The sequence below is a fragment of the Scyliorhinus torazame genome, chromosome 20 (genome assembly GCF_047496885.1).
Source record: "Scyliorhinus torazame isolate Kashiwa2021f chromosome 20, sScyTor2.1, whole genome shotgun sequence".
In the NCBI taxonomy this organism is placed as follows: domain Eukaryota; kingdom Metazoa; phylum Chordata; class Chondrichthyes; order Carcharhiniformes; family Scyliorhinidae; genus Scyliorhinus; species Scyliorhinus torazame.
The window spans coordinates 16,745,536-16,768,653 of NC_092726.1; the positions used below are offsets into that span (position 1 = coordinate 16,745,536).

The following is a 23,118-nucleotide window of genomic DNA, read 5'->3' on the forward strand; positions in this document are numbered from 1 at the left end:
TCTGCTGATCTTTGATTGCAATTTACTCGGGACAGATTCATTCTCATCACACTGAATTTCGCCCTCCTCTAATGAAGTATTTTTACTCGAGATGGCTCTTGGTCCTTTTCCATAAATAACTGAAACCACATGATACCATCATCAGTGTTTCTTAAATATTCCCGACTGACAGCTGATCCATCTCATTCACCTGAATCCTCAATTTATTCTTCCACATTGTGCAGGAAACATGCTGACAGATAAAATTATTCTGAATGCACTTCAGAAACTTTTATTCTTCTCTGGCTGTTACACTATTCAATTCTAAATTGAGATAACTCCATTTACTGCTCTACACTTTTTCCACCTGTCTGTAATTTCCTTGCAATTTCCTTCCTTTACATCTTTCTCGCTGCATTGCATATAGAATATACCCAGTAGTAGAATGGCACCAAGAATGTTTAACTCTAACCAAATAGATTCTGACCCTGACCCCTGCAGAACATCTTCCCTCTTCAGCATTGTAATATTCTCCTAAACCAATATTGACAGCCCACCTCCTTTCTTTCCTTCCCTATCTTTCCTGAACACCTTGGGAAGAACTTTCCCATCCTACCTGTGGTGGGTTTCAGCAGAGAATCGAGTGGCGGGCAAAAGGTCAGAAACCTGCCTGTGTAAAAACATTTGCAATTCTCCCATTGGCTGGTTAATACCGGGTTGGTTTTTCCACTGCTTCGTGGTTTGAATGCGATTTGCATGCATCTACATCGCATGAATGCTCATTAAATTAGCTACTCGCTGGAATCTCCACATACCTTCCAACCTGGGGTTTCTTAGTGTGGAACATTTGGGATGGTCTGCATGAAGACTCAGGAGTTGGCAGGGTATGGCTTGGGGGAGGCACTGTTGTCCTATGCCCTCTGTGAAGTCTTTGGTCTGGGTGGACATAGAAAGGATGTTTCCTCTTGTGGTTGAGTCCAGAACGAGTGGGCACAGATTTAAAATTGGGGGTTGCCCTTTTAGGACAGAGATGACCCTCTTTTCTCAGAGGGTTGTGCAACTTTGGAACTCTCTGTCTCAGAAGGCAGGGGAAGCGGGGCCAGTGAATATTTTTAAGGCAGATAGATTCTTGTGAGGCAAGGGAATCAAAGGTCATTGGAAGTAGGTAGGGAAATGTGGAACTCAACACAAACAGATCTTATTGAAAGCAGAGCAGGTTCACGGGCCGAATAGAGTACTCCTGCTCCTATTTTGTATGTTTCACAAAATATATTGACAATGACAGCACACCCATGAACCAGAGATGTCATTAAAATCTTTCAACTTTCCAAACCCTTCCACTATGCCTTGGTGCAGCCCGTAGTAGAGATGGTGGCAACCTGCTGACTGCTACGTCCCGATGCCTGTGATTCCGCAAACCTGGCAAGACCTGCTGGATCAATGTCTCCATGGTGGTCACCAACCTTCCCATGGTGGTTGCCACTCTTCCCATGGTGGCCTCGAGCGTTTATCATGTTGGAGCAACGACATCAGACAGAACGCAGACGGAACTCTTTTTGGCCACCGTTTGCCCTGGCCTGTTAAGTGACTGCTGAATCTCGACCTAAAGTTCCACCGCTTGCCATTCCATTGAGTTGCAGCTGCTTCCAATGGCTCTTCTTCTGACTTGGATTGATTGGTGGCTGGTCTCCAGCAGCACTCCGAGTGCCAGAGACCTGTGCTGTCCTGCCTCTGACTGCTGCAAAGATGTGTCAGTGATGTGTTCTTCAGAAAGTGACCCTGAGTTTAATCTAGAGCTGCGCCCCACTGAGTTGTGTGTCTCTGTGCTGTGCGCTGGTGGAGGGTGTGGATGAGTGTTGTGATGGATATTCGTGTCTCTTCATCCTTGGATGTGGTTTGGGGGCTCGGAATACTGCTCAGCAGCCTGGAGGACCTCGATTTGCTGATGCCTAGACCAGTAATTTTCGAAGTCAGGGTCGCAACCCGTGGGTGGGCCATGGGTGGCTGTCGGGAGGGTCGCGGTGCTATTCATCGTAGCATCCCGGTCACGGGAATTAATAGTGTGCAATGGCCGGAGCAACGGCTTTTAAAAATGCCGGCTGCGATCGACTTTAAAAATGATGGCCACGACCAGCTTTCAAAATGGGGGCCTGCTGTGCATGCATGTCCGATCATTAGTTTGCATGCCCGGAGTCCAGCGAGAAACACTGCCTCCTCCTGACGTCAGCACACTGACCCAGCAGAAGATTTTTTAAAATTCAGTGCAGTCTTCCTGCCTGAAGCCACGGCAGTGAACAGGTCACGCGCCCCGAACACTGACGTCATGTGCTCTGGGTGCGATTGCATTTTGTCAACAGCAAACAAGCAACAGGACTGTAAAATTTTTAATGGATCGTTTTGTAATAAGGAAGAGAGGGCCAAAGATACAAACAGACCAGGATCCCACAACTGAACCGGCTGGAGAGAGTGGCTCCGGAGAATCCACAGCAGGGCAAAGCAGTGGTGGTGTGAGCTCCATGACCTCTGATGAATAATCCATGCAGAAATGTAACATTGAATGACAAAGCAAGTGAGATCGTGAGGAACAAGTAGGCTTACCTGGCGCAAAAGAAAAGGGGCAGCACGGGGTAGCACAGTGGTTAGCACAGTGGCTCCAGGGCTCCGGGGTCCAAGGTTTGATTCCCGGCTGGGTCACTGTCTGTGCGGAGTCTGCATGTTCTCCTCGTGTCTACATGGGTTTCCTCCGGGTGCTCCGGTTTCCTCCCACAAGTCCCGAAAGACATGCTGCTAGGTAATTTGGACATTCTGATTTGTCCCTGTGTACCTGAACAGGCGCCAGAATGTGGCGACTAGGGGCTTTTCACAGTAACTTCATTGCAATGTAAGCCTACTTACATTGAAGATAATTATTATTAAAGGTAAGCAAAAATGTTGGGTCACGAAGGTCGGCCGACGTGGGTCGTGGTGGCTGACCGGTTGGTAAAAATGGTTCCCCGGAATAAAAGTTTGAAAAACACTGTCGGAGACAATAGAGAATAGTTTTTAATTGATGGGCATGAGCTATATAAGACTACATGTGACTCACTGTGATCATGTGATGGAGCTGTGGGCCATATTAGGTATTTGGGAGGCCAATATCCCCTTTCCCACAGGATCGATCCCCGTACACCCTCAGCCAGGTCAGCTCAGCCTCCTCGAATTCGACGAGAACAAAGGTCTCAGCCGTCGGTCTCTCAGTCGCTGGCTTTTAAATCGCTGGCTTTTAAAGCAGACCAAGGCAGGCCAGCAGCACGGTTCAATTCCTGTAACAGCCTCCCCGAACAGGCGCCGGAATGTGGTGACTCGGGGCTTTTCACAGTAACTTCATTGAAGCCTACTTGTGACAATAAGCAATTTTCATTTCATTTCAGACAGTGACCCAGAGCCGGGATCGAGCCTGGGACCTCGACGCTGTGAGACTGCAATGCTAATTTGTGCCATCGCGCTGCCCTACACGGAGCTATCTTGCCTGCAGTTCACCAACCCTATTTAATATTCTTCATAGATTTTTACCTAATTCAAACCCTATTGCATCCCTCTCTCTTTAAAATTCGTTCATGGGATGCCAAATTGCCCTCCTGAACTACTGCAGTCTCATCTCCATCTTACACCTCACTATTTCTTATTCCCATGGTATCTGGCTTCATGTACCTTTTTTGCTCCTTTCTTTAAAAAAAAATAAATTTAGTGTACCCAATTAATGTTTTCCAATTAAGGGGCAATTTAGCATGGCCAATCCACTGTTGCTAACTTTTGGTTGGCTCTTAATTCGTAATTTGCTCTGTTTGTTTAACCTCTGCTCTAGAGTCGCCAGGTACCTTTATACCGCCACGAGGTTCAAGTTCAAGTAATGATCAATAACTCAACACACAAATTAGTAAGATTCAAATCAAAACACATTTATTACACACAGTAAATCACTACTCATGCATAAACTCTACTTTCTAGGCTATTCCTATCACTAAAAGGCCTATACTTAGCTTCGGAATTGGCCCACCAGGTCAGGGGAACAAATGGCCCTTTGTTCAGGTCCGGAGTCTGCAGGATTCAAAAGCTGGTATGGACTGGTAGCTAGGAGCGCCTATCTCGTAGCGAGAGTTGACTTGAGACTTACTTGGTTGGCGGCAGCGAGACAGGTGTCAAGGGTTGGTTCGAGCTGCTGAGTGACTCAGCCAAAGAAGGACGATTTGAACTTGGGGGCTTTACTTTTTAGTCCCCAGGGGCTTCCCTCCCTTCGGGGCGGACCCCGTACCTGGTTCCAAGTGATTGGACTGCGCTCCAATCACTTGGATCGATTTCTCCAATACTGGAGTTGTTCCCTGATCATTGGGCAGTCCCTAAATGTCCGTTGGCCTTCCTTTGTCTTGGCTCCTGCTGGCACAGAGGAGTCTGGCTTGGCTTTATTCACCTTAACTGTTGCCATTGTGCCTTGGAATCGCTCATTACTATGCAGATGGCTGCTGCATTACTGTGCAGATGGCTGCTGGTTTCGGTGCTGTCTGGTTGTTTTGCAGTTTTCAATATACATGGTTTCTGCACTTGCTAGTCTTTGCCTGTATTGGCTGAATTTCCCTTCAGCCTTTGCGGTTCTCCATTTTAAGTCAGGAAGTGGCCAACCCAGGTGGCTACACCACCTAGCCTGCACATCTTTGGGTTGGGGGGGCGAAACCCACGCAAACACGGGGAGAATGTGCAAACTCCACACTGACAGTGACCCAGAGCTGGGATCGAACCTGCGACCTCAGCGCCATGAAGCAACAGGGCTAACCCACTGCGCCACCGTGCTGCCCCCTTTTTTCTCCTTTCCAATGCTACATCTTTGTCCCAACATATCTTTCTTAGTATGTGCAATTTTCCACAGCAAAACATTTGCAAGGCATTTCTCAAATAAATACGAGAGTTCCATTACTCCTCTTCTTTTTTGCATTATTTGATCTGGGGAAGGACAGCAGCAGTTAGGCTGTTACAATTGCGCTGGGACGAGGCACAGATGAAATCAGGCAGATTTCCCACTTCTAAACTGCTCTCCACTGGAAATTCATATCAAAGTGTTGAATGAGGACAAAATCAAGTTTGAATATGATTCCTCCTTCATCAAATCGCTCATGAGGTAGTGACAAACCACAGGTGCCAACAGAACTGTACCCCAAGATGTAATACTGGTGGGGGTAGATGGGACGAAAATTGAAGAGGCTAAGAATGGGGAAAAAAAGACTAAAGAGATAATGCATTGATGGTTATCAGACAAGGGACAGAACGGGTTAATGAGCTGCTATGGTTGAATAGATGCTGCTGCTTACTGTCGAGACATACAAATGAAGAAAAGTCACGTTAGAAATGCATGTCATTGGAACCTTCATAGAGGAATGCAGCACAAAAAAAATTCTTAGTGTGAATGAAAAGGTTGTTTTTTTTGTTTTTACAAAAAAAGAATCGAATAATCTGAACCAATTCTGAAAAAAAGAATTCACTCCAGCAGTGAGCATTTCTTTTTAATGTGAAATCTTTTATTGGCATTTCTCTCATATATGGAAAGCTGTAATGCACAGATTTCTATTAAATCCATTCGAAGCCCACAGGGCAACATAAATGTAGTTCAATAATGAGAACACGCACACAAATCCACAGAGGCTGGCATTATCTGGAATGCATAAAAACAAGACAATTATATAACAGTTAATTAACATTTTAAAAGATACACATGAATGCAGCACCTAGAATAGACAAAGCAAGGAAAAGATATGAGAATGGGAAGTTAATTAAATTATATCAAGTCCATTATAATCTTGTTCAAAGGACATGTTGTGTAGCACAAGAAACACAAGATTGGATTTTACTCAGTTCCAAGTTCTGTTTTATTATTGGATAAATTTGGAAAAGCCTGAGGCTTGTTCAGTAATGTAGCTTTGGAGAGTACAAAAGCGAGGGAGAGACAGGAGGAGGGAAACAGCAAGATACAAGAAAACAAACAAAAATGGTGGAAATAATGAGCAAGTTGAGGCAGCATCTGTGGGAAGAGGAATAACACTTCAGTTCCAATGACCTTTTGCTGGACCTCGGTTGTCCCAGCCACTGATACGAGGAGCAATGAATGAACTTCCAGCCCTTGGGGCAGATACATTGAAGACCAGAGACTTTGGCCATGGGTTGCAAGAGCTCACTTTGTAACTGGTGTTGGGAAATTTGTAAATTGACTGCATATAAATTGTGAAAATATTTAATGCAACACGAATTATGACACAACATCCAGACTTCAGTGTAAACCACTGAACAGTGGCGTGTTTTGTTTCATATTAATTTGAACGTCATTAAGGATATGAAAAATGAATGGCACTGTTGCATGTCCCGCAACAATTTAATCTGCCATTCAACTTGGGACCAATTCACAATTTTCTCTGAAGCACAGAGAAAATTGGTCAGCCTGGAGAATCAAGGCAAGATTGAAGGTTTGCACATGGGCAGCATGGTAGCACAGTGGTTATCATGGTTCCTTCACAGCGCTTGGGTCCCAGGTTCAATTCCCAGCTTGGGTCACTGTCTGTGCGGAGTCTGTACGTTCTCCCCTTGTCTGCGTGGATTTCCTCCGGGTGCTCCGATTTCCTCCCAGTCCAAAGATGTGTGGGTTAGGTGGATTGGCTATGCTAAATTGCCCTTAAGTGTCCAAAAAGGTTAGGTGGGGTTACTGGGTGGAGTTGTGGAGCTGAAGTGGGGGTGCTCTTTCCAAGGGCCGGTGCAGGCTCGATGGGCCAGGTGGCCTCCTTCTGCCCTGAAGATTCTATGATCATGGACCAAATGGTGGTTGCTGCTCCATGAAAACACGACATTTTCGGAGGCCTCCTTGACCCTTCTCCAATGTCCCTCAAGGCTGGTCCCAGGGCTCAGGCCCTTCTCACCGTGCCCGCCCGCCCCGGAAACCTCTGATTGGGTCACGCGTCAATCCTGTCCGGCCACGCCATTGGCGGATGAAAACATCAATCATTGGGGGGGGGGGGGCGGGTCCGTCACCGCTGGTGGAGAAGGGGAGGGCGGTACGCGCGGCGCGCGCCGAGCAGTTTGACAGTTCGTCCCGCCCCCTCTCTCTCCCCCGTGGGCGGAAGGTCCGTTATGTCTCGAGCCCGGCGGTTAGGGGGGGGGGGGCGCGCGGCGGACAGTGGCCACGGGAGGCGCTTCAATTGGAAGCCACTTATTCAAGATCCCAGACGGTAGGAGGGAGGTAGGAGTGAGGGTGACCCTCTTCCCGGTGAGTGAGCGGCGGAAGGGGAGGGAAATGGCCGACGCCGTGCTTCCGACACACCCCTTCCCCACTCCCAGTTTGCAAAGGGGGCGGAGAGCAAAAGCTGTGTTCAGACTCCATGGAAACTGGCTGATTGCAGCGGGATCCCCTTTCCCCCTGATCCTGCCCTGGCCACCCCCTCCCTCATGCAGCAGCCCCTTTGCAGAGCTGCGGCAAACCGCGAATGGAGGGGCTGTCCTTGCACTGCTGGTTGCGTTGTCAGTTTTTCCTGGCCACAATGTCAGTCTTGCAGTTGCAGGCCTTTGGTTCAGAGAAAGTTGGCTGCAGTAACATGAGCAGAGAAGACCATCTGGTGTCTCAAGACCTGTGGTGGGGCAACTTCAGTGCACCCTCAACCCGAGTCTTCAGCCACCATCAGCCAGTCTTGCACTCTCCTGGCAAGTGCAAAGATTCAAAATCTTGAGCGGCACGGCAGCGGCTAGCACTGCTGCCTCACAACGCTGAGGACCCAGGTACGATCCGGCCCCGGGTCACTGTCCGTGCGGCGTTTGCACATTCTTCCCGTGTCTGCTGATGCACGATCAATTACTCTCAAAGATGAGGTTGTAACATAACTGAAGGCTTTAATAGACTAGATCTGTTTCCCAGCAGCTTCGGTACAGAATGAGGGCTGCTGGGACGGCACCGGTTCGTATACCCCGCCTGTCAGGGCGGAACTACACACCAAACAGCCAGTGGTAAACTCCTAGGTTTACCCAATGGTCTACAGCCTCTCGGGTACTGCAATACTGATAATACCACATTCACCCCCTGTTAAAAAAGAGTCCGGCGGGGGTGGTGGCCAGTGGTTACAATTGCATTTAACATGGTATGATCAGATATGGAGGTACTGTGATGCCTCCTTACAGTGTTGTCGAGATTATTTACAAGCATGGAAGATTCAGTGTCCATTTACAGTTACAGTGAAGCAATCAGTCGGTCGGGTGGCCTGGTCGTCCTCCTGGATCGTCTGAGCCTCGGTGGTGATTCTGGTGGGGGTCCGGGCGTCTGCGACTCCGGGAGCGTGGCATCGTCCTCCATGGCAGCTTCCTCGCCCCTAGATGGCGCTGGTGGGGCAAACGGTTGACACGAGAGGTGGGCGCCTGTCGGGGGCGTCGGTGGGTGGGATGGCCTAGGTAGGAGCGGCGGGAGGACCGACCCTCCAGTGAGGTGCTGTGGGGGAGGGGGGGGCGGGGGGGTAATGGTTCGGGTGCGCGTGGGGTTCCGGCGGGCACCAGGTCCCGGAGGGAAACTGTATCGTGCCGGCCTCAGGGAACGCCACATAGGTGTACTGGGGGTTAGAGTGCAGCAGGTGGACCCTCTCGACCAACGGGTCCGACTTGTGCGCCCGCACGTGCTTCTGAAGCAGGATGGGTCCAGGTGTCACTAGCGAGGTTGGGAGCGAGGTCCTCGGAGGAGGACTTCCTGGAGAAGACAAGGAGACGTTCATGAGGTGTCTGATTGGTAGTTGTACAGATCAGCGACCGGATGGCGTGGAGGGCCTCCGGGAGGACTTCCTGCCAGCGGGAGACGGGGAGAGTCCTGGACCGTAGGGCCAGTAGAACTGTCTTCCAGACCGTTCCGTTCTCCCTCTCGACCTGCCCGTTTCCCCGGGAGTTGTAACTGGTCATCCTGCTTGAGGCGATGCCCTTGCTGAGCAGGAATTGATGCAGTTCGTCGCTCATAAAGGAGGACTCCCTATCACTGTGTATGTACGGGGGGGAACCCGAACAGTGTAAAGATATCCTGAAGGACCTTGGTGACGGTGGTTGCGGTCATGTCGGGGCAGGGGATAGCGAATGGGAACCGGGAGTACTCTGCAATCACGTTCAGGAAATAAGTGTTGCAGTCGATGGAGGGGAATGAAGTCTATGCTGAGGCGTTCAAAGGGACGGGAAGCCTTTATCAGGTGCGCCCTCTCTGGCCGGTAGAAGTGCGGTTTGCACTTTGAGCAGATTTGGCAGTCCCTGGTGACTGTCCTCCTCGATGGAGTAGGGCAGATTGCGGGTCTTAATGAAGTGGAAAAAACGAGTGACCTCCGGGTGGCAGAGGTCTTCGTGGTGGGCTCGGAGGCAGTCCACTTGTGCGGTGGCACACGTGCCGCGGGACAGGGCATCGGAAGGCTCGTTTAGCTTCCCAGGACGGTACAAGATCTCGTAGTTGTAGGTGGAGAGTTCTATCCTCCACCGTACGATCTTGTCGTTCTTTATCTTGCCCCGCTGTGCATTATCAAACATGAATGCCACCGACCGTTGGTCAGTGAGGAGAGTGAATATCCTGCCGACCAGGTAATGCCGCCAATGTCTCACAGCTTCAACTATGGCTTGTGCCTCTTTTTCGACCGAGGAATGGTGAATTTCTGAAGCATGGCGGGTACGGGAGAAGAAGGCCACGGGTCTGCCTGCTTGGTTGAGGTTGGCGGCTAGAGCTACGTCGGACGCATCGCTCTCGACCTGGAAGGGGAGGGACTCGTCGATGGCGCGCATCGTGGCCTTTGCAATGTCTGTTTTGATGCGGCAGAAGGCCTGGCGGGCCTCCGTCGACAGGGGGAAGGTTGTGGACTGGATTAGGGGTCGGGCTTTGTCTGCGTAGTTGGGGACCCATTGTGCGTAATAACTGAAAATCCCGAGGCAGCGCTTCAGGGCCTTGGGGCAGTGAGGGAGGGGGAACTCCATAAGGGGGCGCATGCGTTCAGGGTCAGGGCCTATAACTCCATTTCGCACTACGTAGCCGAGAATGGCTAGGTCGGTGCTAAATACGCATTTATCCTTATTATAAGTTAAGGATTTTCACGGTCTGGAGAAATTTCCGGAGGTTGGTGTCGTCGTCCTGCTAGTCATGCCCGCAGATGGTGACGTTATTCAGATACGGGAATGTTGCGCGTAAGCCATATCTGTCAACCATTTGGTCCATCTCGCGTTGGAAGACCGAGACCCCATTAGTGACACCAAAGGGAACCTTTCGTGTACTTGCGGTCACTAGTGCGGAGGGTAGCTGATGGTAAGCGGACTTGAGATCCACCGTGGAGAAGACCTTGTATGGCGCGATCCTGTTCACCAGGTCGGATATGCGGGGGGAGAGGGTACGCATCCAGCTGCGTAAACCTGTTGATGGTCTGACTGTAGTCAATGACCATCCTATGTTTCTCCCCGGTCTTCACCACCACTATTTGAGCTCTCCAAGGACTGTTGCTCGCTTCAATGACCCCTTTCCTCAGTAGCCTTTGGACCTCTGACCTGATGAAGGTCCGGCCCTGGGCACTGTACCGTCTGCTCCTGGTGGCGACGGGTTTGCAATCCGGGTGAGGTTCGCAAACAGGGAAGGCGGGTCGACCTTAAGGGTCGCGAGGCCACAGACAGTAAGGGGGGGTGTAGGGCCGCCGAATTTAAAGGTCAGACTTCGCAAGTTACATTGGAAGTCCTACCCCAGGAGTGTAGCTGCGCAGAGGTGCGGCAGGACATAAAGGCGGAAATTGTTGAATTTCCTGCCTTGGACAGTGAGGTCTGCTAGGCAGAACCCCTTTCTCTCCACTGAGTGTGACCTGGAGGCCAGGGAGATTCTTTGGTTTACAGGGTGGGTAACAAGTGAACAGCGCCTTACCGTGTCGGGGTGTATAAAGCTCTCCGTGCTCCCAGAGTCGATCAGGCAAAACGTCTCATGGCCGTTGATGAACACCGTCGTCATTGCAGTCGCGAGTGTCCGAGGTCGATTTTGGTCCAGCGTCACCGAGGCCAGATGGAGCAGTTGCGGGTTGTGATCGGGCAGCGTGTGCGGGATGTGTCGGCTGTGCTGGGGGCCTGGGGCCCCATCCAAGATGGCGTCTCCCATGGATCGCACATGGTGGTCGGGGATGGACAAAATGATGGCGCCCATCCGTCCAGCGTGGTGTCTGAGGGGCAAGATGGCCGCGCCCGTGGGTCGGACGTGGCCCTAGGATAGGGGGGTGGCGGTGAGTGCTGGCCGCCTGGGGCCGGAGGGGAAGATTGCTGTGGCGATCCGGAGTGGCTGGAGACTCGTGGCCACGGCTCGTGCTTGGCAGACCCCCACAAAATGGCCCTTCTTGCCGCACCCTTTGCAGGTGGAGGTGAGGGCCGGGCAGCGCATGCGGGGATGCTTCGCCTGCCCGCAGAAGAAACAGCGGGGCCCGACGGAGTTAGCGGGCCGTCTTACAGCGCAGGCCTGCAGGGACACGGGGAAGGTCAGTGGGGCTGCCGCTGCGGGATGCGGTCGGGCGCATAGGACTGCGCGTTTCTGGAGGCAACATCCATGGACCCTGCCAGGGCCCGTGCCTCTCTCAGTCCCAGGGTGTCCTTTTCTAAGAGTATTTGGCGGGTCTCGGAGGAGCTCATGCCTGCTACGAATGCATCCCGGACTAGAAGTTCCGTGTGCTCGCTGCCCAAAACTTGCGGGCAGCCACAGTTTCTGCCCAGCACCAGTAGCGCATGGTAGAAGTCCTCCAGCGATTCCCCGGGAGTCTAGTTGCAAGCAGGTGACGTGTGTAGACCTGGTTTACAGGGCGTATATAATGTCCCTTTAACAGTTCGATCGCAGCATCATAGTCCTCTGCCTCCTCGATGAGGGTGAAGATATCAGGGCTTCCTCTCGAGTGCAGCCAATGCAGTTTCTGTTCTCCTGAGGGGGTGCCTCCGGCCGTCTCGAGGTAGCCTTTAAAACACGCCAGCCAGTGCTTAAATTTCGCCGCCGAGTCCTCCACGTGGGGGCTGAGTTGTAGACACTCCGGCTTGATTCGGAGATCCATTCTTTCAGCTTAAGCGTAGTATTAAATTGATGCATGATCAATTAAACTCAAAGACGAGGTTGTAACATAACTGAAGGCTTTAATAGACTAGATCTGTTCCCCAGCAGCTTCGGTACAGGATGAGGGCTGCTGGGACAGCACCGGTTCTTGTACCCAGTCTGTCAGGGCGGAGCTACATACCAAACAGCCAATGGTAAACTCCTAGGTTTATCCAATGGTCTACAGCCTCTCGGGTACTGCAATACCCGATAATACCACATCTGCGTGGGTCTCACACACACAACCCAAACATGTACAGCTTAGGTGGATTGGACAAGCTAGGAGAGTGGGCAATAGGGCAGCACGGTGGTGCAGTGGTTATCACTGCTGCCTCATGGCGCCGAGGTCCCAGGTTCGATACCGGCTCTGGGTCACTGTCCGTGAGGTGTTTGCACATTCTCCCCCTGTCTGCATGTGTTTCACCCCCCCCAAACCCAAAGATGTGCAGTGTAGGTGGATTGGCCATGCTAAATTGCCCCTTAATTGGAAAAAATGAATTTTAAAAACAATGGAGAGTGGGCAATGAAGTGGCAAATTAAATACAATGTGGAAAATTGTGAGGTTATGCACTTTGGAAAGAGGAATTTAGGCATAGACTAATTTCTAAATTGGAAAATGCTCAGGAAATCAGAAGCACAAAGGGACTTGTTCAAGATTCTCTTCAGGTTAACGTGCAGGTTCAGTCGGCAGTTAAGAAGTCAAATGCAATGTTGGCATTCATGTCGCGAGGGCTAGAATACAAGACCAGAGATGTACTTCTGAGGCTGTATAAGGCTCTGGTCAGAGCCCATTTGGAGTATTGTGAGCAGTTTTGGGCCCCTTATCTAAGGAAGGATGTGCTGGCCTTGGAAAGGGTCCAGAGGAGGTTCACAAGAATGATCCCTGGAATGAAGAACTTGTCGTCTGAGGAACGGTTGAGGACTCTGGGTCTGTACTCGTTGGAGTTTAGAAGGACGAGGGGGGATCTTATTGAAACTTACAGGATACTGCGAGGCCTGGATAGAGTGGACGTGAAGAGGATGTTTCCACTTGTAGGAGAAACTAGATGGCACCATCTCAGACTAAAGGGACGATCCTTTCAAACAGAGATGAGGAGGAATTTCTTCAGCCGGAGGGTGGTTCATCTGTGGAACTCTTTGCTGCAGAAGGCTGTGGAGGCCAAATCACTGAGTGTCTTTAAGACAGAGATGTATAGGTTCTTGATTAATAAGGAGATGTTGGGAGAAGGCAGGAGAATGGATGAGATGAGAAAAATATCAGCCATGATTGAACGGCAGAGCAGACTCGATGGGCCGAGTGGCCTAATAATGCTCCTATGTCTTATGGCCACTCTAAATTGCCCTTCATTGGCAAAAAAGAATTGGGTACTTTTTGTGGAAAAAAAATCAAAATCTTTGTCTCCGTACACTGCTGCCACCATGTCAGCGCTGACACCAGATATATTTCTAGATCAAGTAGACTTTGCCTGTACTTACTGGAGTTCAGAAGAATGAGTAGTGATCTCACTGAAGCATGTGGTCATCTCCCGATGGACCTGGCAGGGTGGATACCGACAGGCCCTTTTCCCTTTGCAAGAGATTGTAATATTAGGGGGACATGGTTTCAGAGTAAGGGGACAGCCAGGAAGGGTGTCAGCACGGTGCACAGTGGTCAGCACCACTGTGTCACAGCGGTAAGGACCCGAGTTCGATTCTGACCTCGGGTGATCCATGTGTGGAGTTTGCGCGTTCTCCCATGTCTACGTGGGTTTTCTCCAGGCGCTCCTGTTTACTTCCACAGTCCAAAGATGTGCAAGTTAGGTGGATTGGCCACGCTAAATTGCCCCTAGATGAGGTTGCAGGGATAGGGTGGGGGAATTGAGCCTTGGTGGGGTGCTCTTTCAGAGGGCCAATGCAGCCTCGATGGGCCAAAAGGCCTCCTTTTGCACTGTAGGGATTCTGTGATGAGTTCAGAATGAGGTGAAGAGAAATCTTATCACTCCCATTTATGAATTTCTCTAATCCAGAGTACTCTCACGGCCCAGCTCTCGTCATGGCCGAGATCTATCGACCCTGAAAGGAATCAAGTCACATGAGAATTAGTGGGAAAGTGGCATTAAGGTTCAGGGTTAGCTGTGATCTGACATGTGATTAAATAGGCTAGAGGGCCTGTACAGCCTACATTTATTTCTCTTACTTATGTTCATATTTCGGTACTGACACGGCAGAATGTATTTAACACTCTTGTGCGGAAAAATTACTTTCAAAGTTGGCTCATTTTCAGAAGTGCCTCCCCTCACCTAAAAAAATATATAATTGCCCGTAAGACAGCAGTGCCCTGTGCAACACTGTATTGGAAAGATCAAACTTTACAAAGTAAATAGAGATCAGGGAGGCCACACGACTTTCATCAATTTTTCTTTGTGGTCCTTGTTCTAATCATCAAATCACACAACTCTGAAGAAGGCCAGTGGGGGTGGCATGTGGCACAGTGGTTAGCACTGGGACTGCGGCGCCGAGGATCTGGGTTCAAATCCCAGCCCTTGGTCACTGTCTATGTGGAGTTTGCACATTCGCCCCATGTCTGTGTGTTTTTCACCCCCACAACCCAAAGATGTTAGGTGGCTTGGCCACGCTAAATTATCCCTTAATTGGAAAAAAAAATAATAATTGGGTGCTCTAAATTTATTTTAAAAAGAAGGCCAGTGAAGTCATCGTGTCTTACTGCAGGCTCTTTTGCAAGAACTATCCAATTAGTGCTCTTTCCTGCTCTTTTCCTATAAACACTGCATTTCTTTTAGCTGATGTTGAAACATTATTCCTGACTTGCCTTATGAGTCAAAACCTATTCACTGTACCTTCTAAATATACTCAAGTCAATAGTGGAAGTCGCCAGAGTCCGCAAGGACCATAGGCTGCTCTCCCTCTTTTGGGAGAGGTGGTGATCTTACCTGAGGATCACCACACCTCAGGCGAGGTGAGAAGGTGGGGCCTTCATGGTGCCAGTACAGGAATTGAACCCATGCTGTTGGCGTCGCTATGCATCATGAACCAGCCAACTGGCCAACTGAGCTAATTGTTCCATGAGTTCATGTTTTAAATTTCCAAACATAACCTAAGTTTGGGAAGACAATTTTTTTGTTTTGTAATTCAACTAAACTTTTCTTTGTAAACTCAATGTCAATAATGATTGTTGCTTTTCTGTAAACCATATTTATTCAAATAGCTTGAAAAGTGCTTTGGAGATTGCTGATTTGCAATAATGGTTTCATAGAATTTACAGTGCAGAAGGAGGCCATTCGGCCCATCGAGCCTGCACCGGCTCTTGGAAAGAGCACCCTATCCAAGGTCAACACCTCCACCCTATCCCCATAACCCAGCAACCCCACCCAACACTAAGGGCAATTTTGGACACTAAGGGCAATTTATCATGGCCAATCCACCTAACCTGCACATCTTTGGACTGTGGGAGGAAACCGGAGCACCCGGAGGAAACCCACGCACACACGGGGAGGATGTGCAGACTCCGCACAGACAGTGACCCAAGCCGGAATCGAACCTGGGACCCTGGAGCTGTGAAGCAATTGTGCTATCCACAATGCTACCGTGCTGCAGTCATTAAAACAAACAGTCATTAAAATATCTTTTGCAGTGAAGTTACAATAGGCAATCTGGAAATTATTTAGTTGCTTGAATGCATTTAATTCCAACATCTTTGTTTAAAACTGTCAGCTAGTATATTTTTGTACCTATTATGGAAATCAAATTTTAGGCAAGGAATTGTTTGTGGAACGAATCATACCCTTGAAGTTGGACACATATTTTGAACCCAAGTCCTACTGGTAGGGTGGTTCTCCGACCGGATGATGTTCGAGCTGATTGATGGTTTCACCTTTTCTTCTTGAGTTCTCTAATTCAGAGTGCCACAACCTCCACCATGAGAATCAGGTGGTAATGGTGTTGAAACTGCCGTTTTTACCTTTTGCTCTAAAGGAAATTAAAAGAGTCTCAATTTTTTTTTCTTGTAATATCGTCACCCATTTTGTTGAAAAGCATCACATGACTTAGAGTTGCTGTAACCTTGAAGTGCCTGTTTGACTCAGTTTTAGATCTGTATTTATTCTAAGTTGCAATCATGGTAATATGCAATGTTTTCTCCTGCAGAAAATTTGCTTTAAAATGTCGGATTCAAGTTCAGTAAAATCTATTTCATTCCTTGTGTGTGGATGTTATTACCTTGCTTACCCTAAGTTTGAGTCATCTGTGAGAATGCTGAGGGGAGACAGAATTAAATTCAGCATAAGACTTGCATTCCATTTTGAACCATATCATTAAGACCTAATAAGACAAAAGGTAAGTTCATAAAGACTGAATCATAAACATGTGCTGAGTGTGAATTGGAGTGCTCCTTCATCTTAAACCTGGATGAGAGACAGAAAAAACAGTCCAGTTCCAGGTTCTGGTTACAAATGACCCCTACTGGAAATGTATAAAATATTGAGTGAGGAAATATTCAGACCTGATCATGATACACCTAATGGTTAAAATTCACTGTCGAAGCTCACGTGATGTCAGGAAACACAGAATGATCCAAGAACATATTGCTTTGTAAACCAAGTATGCAATTGGGAATTTGGTACACAGGGGGAAGGTAATGTTTTTGCCCTTGTTTGTTTGTAAACAAAACATCTCAAAAAACAATTATGGATTTCAATGAAACTTGGTGCACAGATAGGGTATGGCCTAAGGAAGAACTGATTGGCTTTTGGCGAAGATACGCTTCTGGATCCTGCAATTTAAAAAAAATCCCTTAACTTTGAGAGATAGGGTGAATTAACTTTCATTTAAGAATGCAGTAGTTTGTCTCAGCTGCCAGAATGGGAGCAGAGTTTTCTGAGCAGATTGTTTGATCCAGATTGGCCTGAACCTTCCCCAGTGAGATGGAAGCTCTGTATGAAAATATTTTTTTCAGCTTTGCAGTTGCACACCATCAAGCAGGCGGGAAAAAGCCTCAAGAAGGAGCTGCGTAATTGTAATAATCTTGAGTTAACACTGGCAGTTATGTGCTCCACTGAGTACCCTCTTCACATCTTCAGACTGACCATGGCAACACTGTCGGATATCATTCAAGTCGGGGAGTGAAAAGGAATGTGGTCGTGAAAGGGGAACAGAGACTGTTCTCTTCAGTTGCCCTGAAGGATGTGTTGCCTGCCTGGTACCTGTATTAAGGATATCTCATCCTGAGCAGAGACGAACATTCAAGTGGGAGGTCAATAATCCAGATCTCATGATTCACACAGTAATAAACAATATAGGTAGAACTAGGAATGATGTTCTCCTGATTGAGTTTGAAGAGTTAGGGTCCAAATTAAAATACAGAAACTAAAAGTAATCATCTCTGGATTGTTACCTGTTACAGAACAGTGTGGCGATCTGGATAAAGCCAAGTGGAGTGGGCCAGAAAGGGATGGAGAGTTTAAGGGTAAAAGTTCATCAGCGAATAAGGTTCATGCAGGGAAGAGCATAAAAAAAGGCACTTTATCTGAATGTGAAAAGCATCTGCAATAAGATGGATGAACTCGTGGCTTTGATCTAAACACCATTATAGAGATGACTGCAATCTCACCAAGGTTGGGATATAAATATTCCAAGATACACAGCATTTTGAAAAGACCGATAAATGGAAAGGTAACCCGAATAGCAAAGGACCTGACTGAGATAAGCTCTTGGCTTAGAAGATGAGAAAGTAAAATCAGTATGGTTGGAGATTCCCGACTTGGGTCACTGACTGTGCAGAGTCTGCATGTTCACCCTGTGTCTGCGTGGGTTTCCTCCGGGTGCACACAAGGAATGAAATAGATTTTACTGAACTTGAATCCGACATTTTAAAGCAAACTTTCTGCAGGAGAAAACATTGCATATTACCATGATTGCAACTTAGAACAAATACAGATCTAAAACTGAGTCAAACAATTACCTAACGTAATTCTCCTTCTGTGTACCCAAACAGGTGCTCAATGTGGAGACTAGGGGATTTTCACAGTAACTTAATTTCAGTGTTAATGGAAGCCTACATGCGGCAATAAAGATTATTAAAAAATATATAATAAGACTCACCAGCAGTTGGACAGAAATTGTTGGAGCTTGTAATAAATGCAATGCACAAATTGTGGGGACTTTAACCTCCATATAGACTGAACAAACTGTTAAAGGTGGTCTGGAAGATGCGTTTGTAGAATGCTCTAATGACATTTTCTTGGAGCAATATGCTGTGGAACCAACTAGATTAAAAGCTATTTTAGATCTATGAAGCAGGTCTGATGAGTAATATCACCATAAAAGATATGCTGGGAAATAGTGATCACAATACCTCAAATGCATTAAATCAGCACCTTTCAGCTTAAATACTAATTGGTAAACAATTTTTCTTCTCGCATACGTGAGCAGACATTTTAGGTTTCTCTTGTTTCCAATAAACAACTTCTTTATTATCAGCACTTAAAAACTGAAGTACCAACTTTTGACAAATTACCTCAAGCTGAGTGAATTTCATTTGTTACAAGCTCCAATCATTTCTCCTTCAATGCTCTGCAACAGGTCTCCAGGAGCTTGCTAAATTGCAAGTTTCAATGTCGAAGAACGGACAATAAATTGTTGGGCTTTTCATTTGTAAGGAATCCGTTTTACCTGAATTCTCTCATTTTGTAATGTGCAGTTTGACCTAAAATAGCCGCTTCGAGATTTAAGGCACACTCTTGCGTTTTTATTCCAGAGTCCAATTGTCATCCTGCAAGGCTGTTGAGTAGCGAGCAACATAGATTGCCAACCTGGGATCTTCCTACTCTGATTAAGGCACAGTACATTGTTTGTTTACCTGTTGAGCTATTGGAAGAGCTTGGTTTTACTGATGGTGTTTGGAAGTAGAATGGGGATCTCAGCTATGGCTGAACTGCTCAATCCTCTGCCACCTTGGGGAGAAATTATCTGAAGATCCTTTTGGTTACTCTTCAGTAGTCCCTCTTGAAGAGTGTGGTGTATGGACATTGGCCGTGTTGGCTCACAATTGTCTAGTCTACTGACATTGCTGCCTAAATTGACATAAGAATGGCTATTTGAGTAAGAAAAGTGGGTTCCCATGGGACTGTACATTGGCAAGATCCAACAAGACTTTGCGGGATGCCTGCTTCTCTTCTCCCTCTGACCTGGACAAAGAAAAATCAATAATTATTGAACTAGGTTTTCTAAAGCATGCACAGGAAAGGCATGGCTGCATTTCTGTGCTATCATTATTTCTGGCTGTGCTTTGTTATGCAGTTTTCTGGACAGAAAAGCATAATTCTTGATATATCCCTGAAGGATAGATTTAGGCAGTGCTTTACAGATTGAAGTGACTGGTAGATCACAATAAATTTGCACCAATTTCTGTTTGGATGCCATTTTTGAACATGAATTGTGTCAATGATATGATCCAGCAAGAAATACACATGTACGTTCTCTTTATTATATTGGTGAATTGTTTTTATCATTATTCCATCTAATCCAATTAGAAAGATATATCACTGAAACATTTCTGCGGCCCTGCTTTTATTTCTCCCTGCTTTGTCTGCCAAATCCCTCTTATCCTGAAACTATTGACACCTTACTTGACGTAAAACATGCTGTTCTTCTGCATGTCACTCAAATGGCCGCCCTTTTTGACGGACCTAGACGAAGGCCAGAATTCTCTGTCCATTCACGCCGGTGGCATTCTCTGGTCCCACTGCAGTGAATTGAGTTTTGGCTGAACACAAAATTCTCCGTTTTCGCTGGCAGCGGTGGCAGGGCAAACTCGGATCGGAGAATCCCGGCCTAAGATGGGCTGTTTGGGGAAGAGGAAGGGACTAGTAAAGCTGAACAGAGTTCTGTTTTTGCCTGACTTCAATATGTATAAATATAAGCTTGGGTTGATGACCGGGAATGTACTGTTTTCTTGGCTGAACATTGTAACATTGAAAGTAATTATAGCTTCACTGCTTTGAACCAACGAGTGGGAACTGTAGCTTTGAAATCAGAAACAAGCATTTCACTTATTGAGATAAAAACTGCCTAAACTGCATCTTGTATTTTCTGGATGCTAAATGTAGAGAATTGCTGTGTTAATTTATTCTTATCATTTAGGATTGTATGTTCTACTTTCTGAAGAAATGGCTTATTTCAACCAAAGGTTACTTACCTCTGTTGCCAGATCAAGGTAAGATGGTGAATTATTTTTTAAAATTATATTAATGAGGAAATGTTAACTTTGAAATCTTGAGTTGTTTGTATTCTAACTGTTACGATCCCAGCTGATCCTCGGATTAATCCGGCTTGCAAGATCCCAACTTGTATATTTTGTTTAGCCATGTGGACAGTGGCTACTGAACAGTCACAGGAGTCAGCTGATGAACTTTTAACAAAATAAGAAAGCATTTATTAAACTAGAAAATATATTTTTCTTTTAAAAATAAATTTAGAATACCCAATTCTTTTTTTTCCAATTAAGGGGCAGTTTAGCGTGGCCAATTCACCTACCCTGCACACCTTTTTTGGGTTGTGAGGGTGAAACCCATGCAGACACGGGGAGAATGTACAAACTCCACACGGACAGTGACCCGGGGCCAGGATCGAACCTGGGTCCTCAGCGTCATGAAGCAGCAGTGCTAACCAATGCACCACTGTGCTTCCCCAACAGAAAAGATTAACTATATTACACTACTCCTTCACCCCAGCTATACGTTTACAGATAAATAAATAACACAAGTTACAAAATCTGTCTTGTCCTCTATTGTTCACAGTAAGTGCACAGTCCGTGTAAACCAAGAGGCAAACTGTGGTCAGACAATCTATACTCTGAAACCAACTGATCAATGTCACCCAAAAACCTACAGGTTTCTCATCAGCTCCCCCCAGTTGTTTGTCACTGGAACTCTGTCTTTCACACAAGAGTTTCCAATCTCTGCCCTTGAAGAACACGTCTTAGAATCTTCTCCCCAAAAGAAGCTTTCTCTCTGATGTTTTCACCCAGGACCCACCTTCAGGGTTTCAACCTCTCCTTCTAATGTTTCTCTGGCTGCAGTAGCAGGTGAATTCATTTTCCGTGCAATTCTCTGAAATCCAGCCATACCATAAGAACACCACTGCTTCCCAGGCGCATAGGGGAGGTCACCAACCTTTGGGTCTCCTTGGATCTTCTAGTTTTTGCAAACCCACTTTATTCCATACTTGCACCTTGCAGCCCTGAGTTTTACCTTGGAGCAGCTGCCTCTGCTCCTCACTCTTAACTTTCCTGAACAGAAGCAGTTTTTGGCCCCTAGTTCTTTGACTTCACTGTCATGTCAGGACTTTTTCTTGCCTCATTCCCTCCAGGCTCCGGGACTTTGTTATTTTCTTCTGGGAAATCCACTCTCTGCAACTCCTACTCTTCTGTCCTACTTCTTTTATGCCTCTCTGAATAATGGGTTTTCCTCTGGGTCACCTGACCTGGTCTTTCACGCTGTTTCACTTTTATTTTCAGGTTTCATCCTTTTTTGTGCAAGTGCAAGCTTAACCTGAACTAAAATATAAAAGAGGACTTCCGTTGACGAGGATGTGCTGAGTAGTCGCAAATCTGGTGGCCCTCCTCCAGACAGCAGAAAAATAGGCACTTCTGGCTGGATTTTGCCCTCAAAATTGGACTTAAACATCCCCTCACCCTCAATAATAGTACGAACAACAAAATGTCAGTAAGCAACATCTCGAAGGCCACAGGGACACCAGAAATTGTGGCAAGGGACAGGAGTGGTGAGCAAGCGAGTCAGCGGACCCACGAGGCTTGGGGTCTCCAGCCTCCCCCGAGACAGGGAGACCGGCAACCCAGAAAACAAGACAGGCAATGGCTGGAGGATAGACGTATCATAGAATTTACAGTGCAGAAGGAGGCTGTTCGGCCCATCAAGTCTGCACCGGCTCTTGGAAAGAGCACCATATTTAAGTCCACACCTCCACCCTATCCCCATAACCCAGTAACCCGACCTAACCTTTTGGACAATAAGGGGCAATTTAGATTCTATGAGGCGGGCTGTGCCGAATGCTACACATTTAGGTTTGATGAGACCCTCTAGGCTGACGAGGTCTTCTGCCTGAAAATGTCACAGGCCATAGGCGAGTACATAACTAACAACTGGAAGGGGGAAGTCTCACCTTCCATGTTCTGGGAGGCACTGAAGGATGTGACTATGGGGGAAATACACGCAGAGACACGGAAGACAGGACGGCGAGGCAACGACTGATCGACTCCATCCTGGAGGCTGACAGATGGTTCTTCAGCCCTGACCGTGGAGCTTCTGGCGGAGAGGAAGAAACTACAAAAGGATTTTAACTTGATATCCACCAGGAAAGCACTGTACCAAATCCACCAGACACAGAGGACCTTTTACGAGCGCGGAGACAAGGCTAGCTGCCTACTGGCTCACCAGCTGAGAAAGCAGGCAGCCATGAGGGAAATAGCCCAGGTAAAGGAAAACAGAGGCAGACTGGTAGCTGAACCAGAAAAGGTCAATAAAGTATTTGAGGCTTCTACTGGGGACTGTGTCCCTCCAAAACCCCGACGGGGACACTGAGATTAAACGGTTCCTCGATGGACTGGACATGCCAGTCATGGGGGCAATAGATGGGGGTAGCTGAAAGCATCACTGGGACAGGGAGAGGTCATGGAGAGCATTAACTCCATGCAGGCAGGGAAGCCGTCAGGACCCAGTACGTCTACAAAAATTTCACAATGGCACTGGCCCTGCACCTGTGGGAAATGTTTATAGACTTGCCAGCGAGGGGCACCCTACCTCTAACACGAACACATATCGCTGATACCCAAAAAAGACAAAAGACCTAACCAAGTGCAGATCATGCAGACCACTGCTCAATGTGGACACGAAAATACTTGGAAACACTGCCACTGGCAGCCATAGCTGAAAGAGTGAGGGGATGGGTAAAGGACCCAATCACGGAATGGAGGAGTCCTCATGTATAGGGACGATCCTCCAGGCCCTCGGCATGCA

At 47.5% G+C, this 23,118-nt stretch overlaps 2 protein-coding genes across 18 annotated transcripts in view; both read left to right on the forward strand.

Moving 5' to 3' along the window:
* The window catches only part of tacc1 (transforming, acidic coiled-coil containing protein 1), a 457,444-nt gene that overhangs the window by 149,348 nt on the left and 284,978 nt on the right, over positions 1–23,118 (forward strand). The window lies entirely within an intron of this gene.
* The window catches only part of letm2 (leucine zipper-EF-hand containing transmembrane protein 2), a 50,169-nt gene continuing 34,107 nt past the window's right edge, over positions 7,057–23,118 (forward strand). Inside the window, exons 1-4 of one of the 6 annotated variants that reach the window (XM_072485844.1) lie at positions 7,105–7,258; positions 18,840–18,919; positions 20,225–20,297; positions 21,600–22,575. Coding sequence is in view for 4 of the 6 variants with exons in the window: in XM_072485841.1 (XP_072341942.1) it covers positions 20,251–20,297 (47 nt within the window). In the remaining 2 variants the exon portion in view is untranslated. Of the gene's footprint in view, positions 7,259–18,839; positions 18,920–20,224; positions 20,298–21,599; positions 22,576–23,118 lie in introns of those variants that run through there. The other 5 variants (XM_072485841.1, XM_072485843.1, XM_072485839.1 and 2 more) reach the window with 5 other exon arrangements.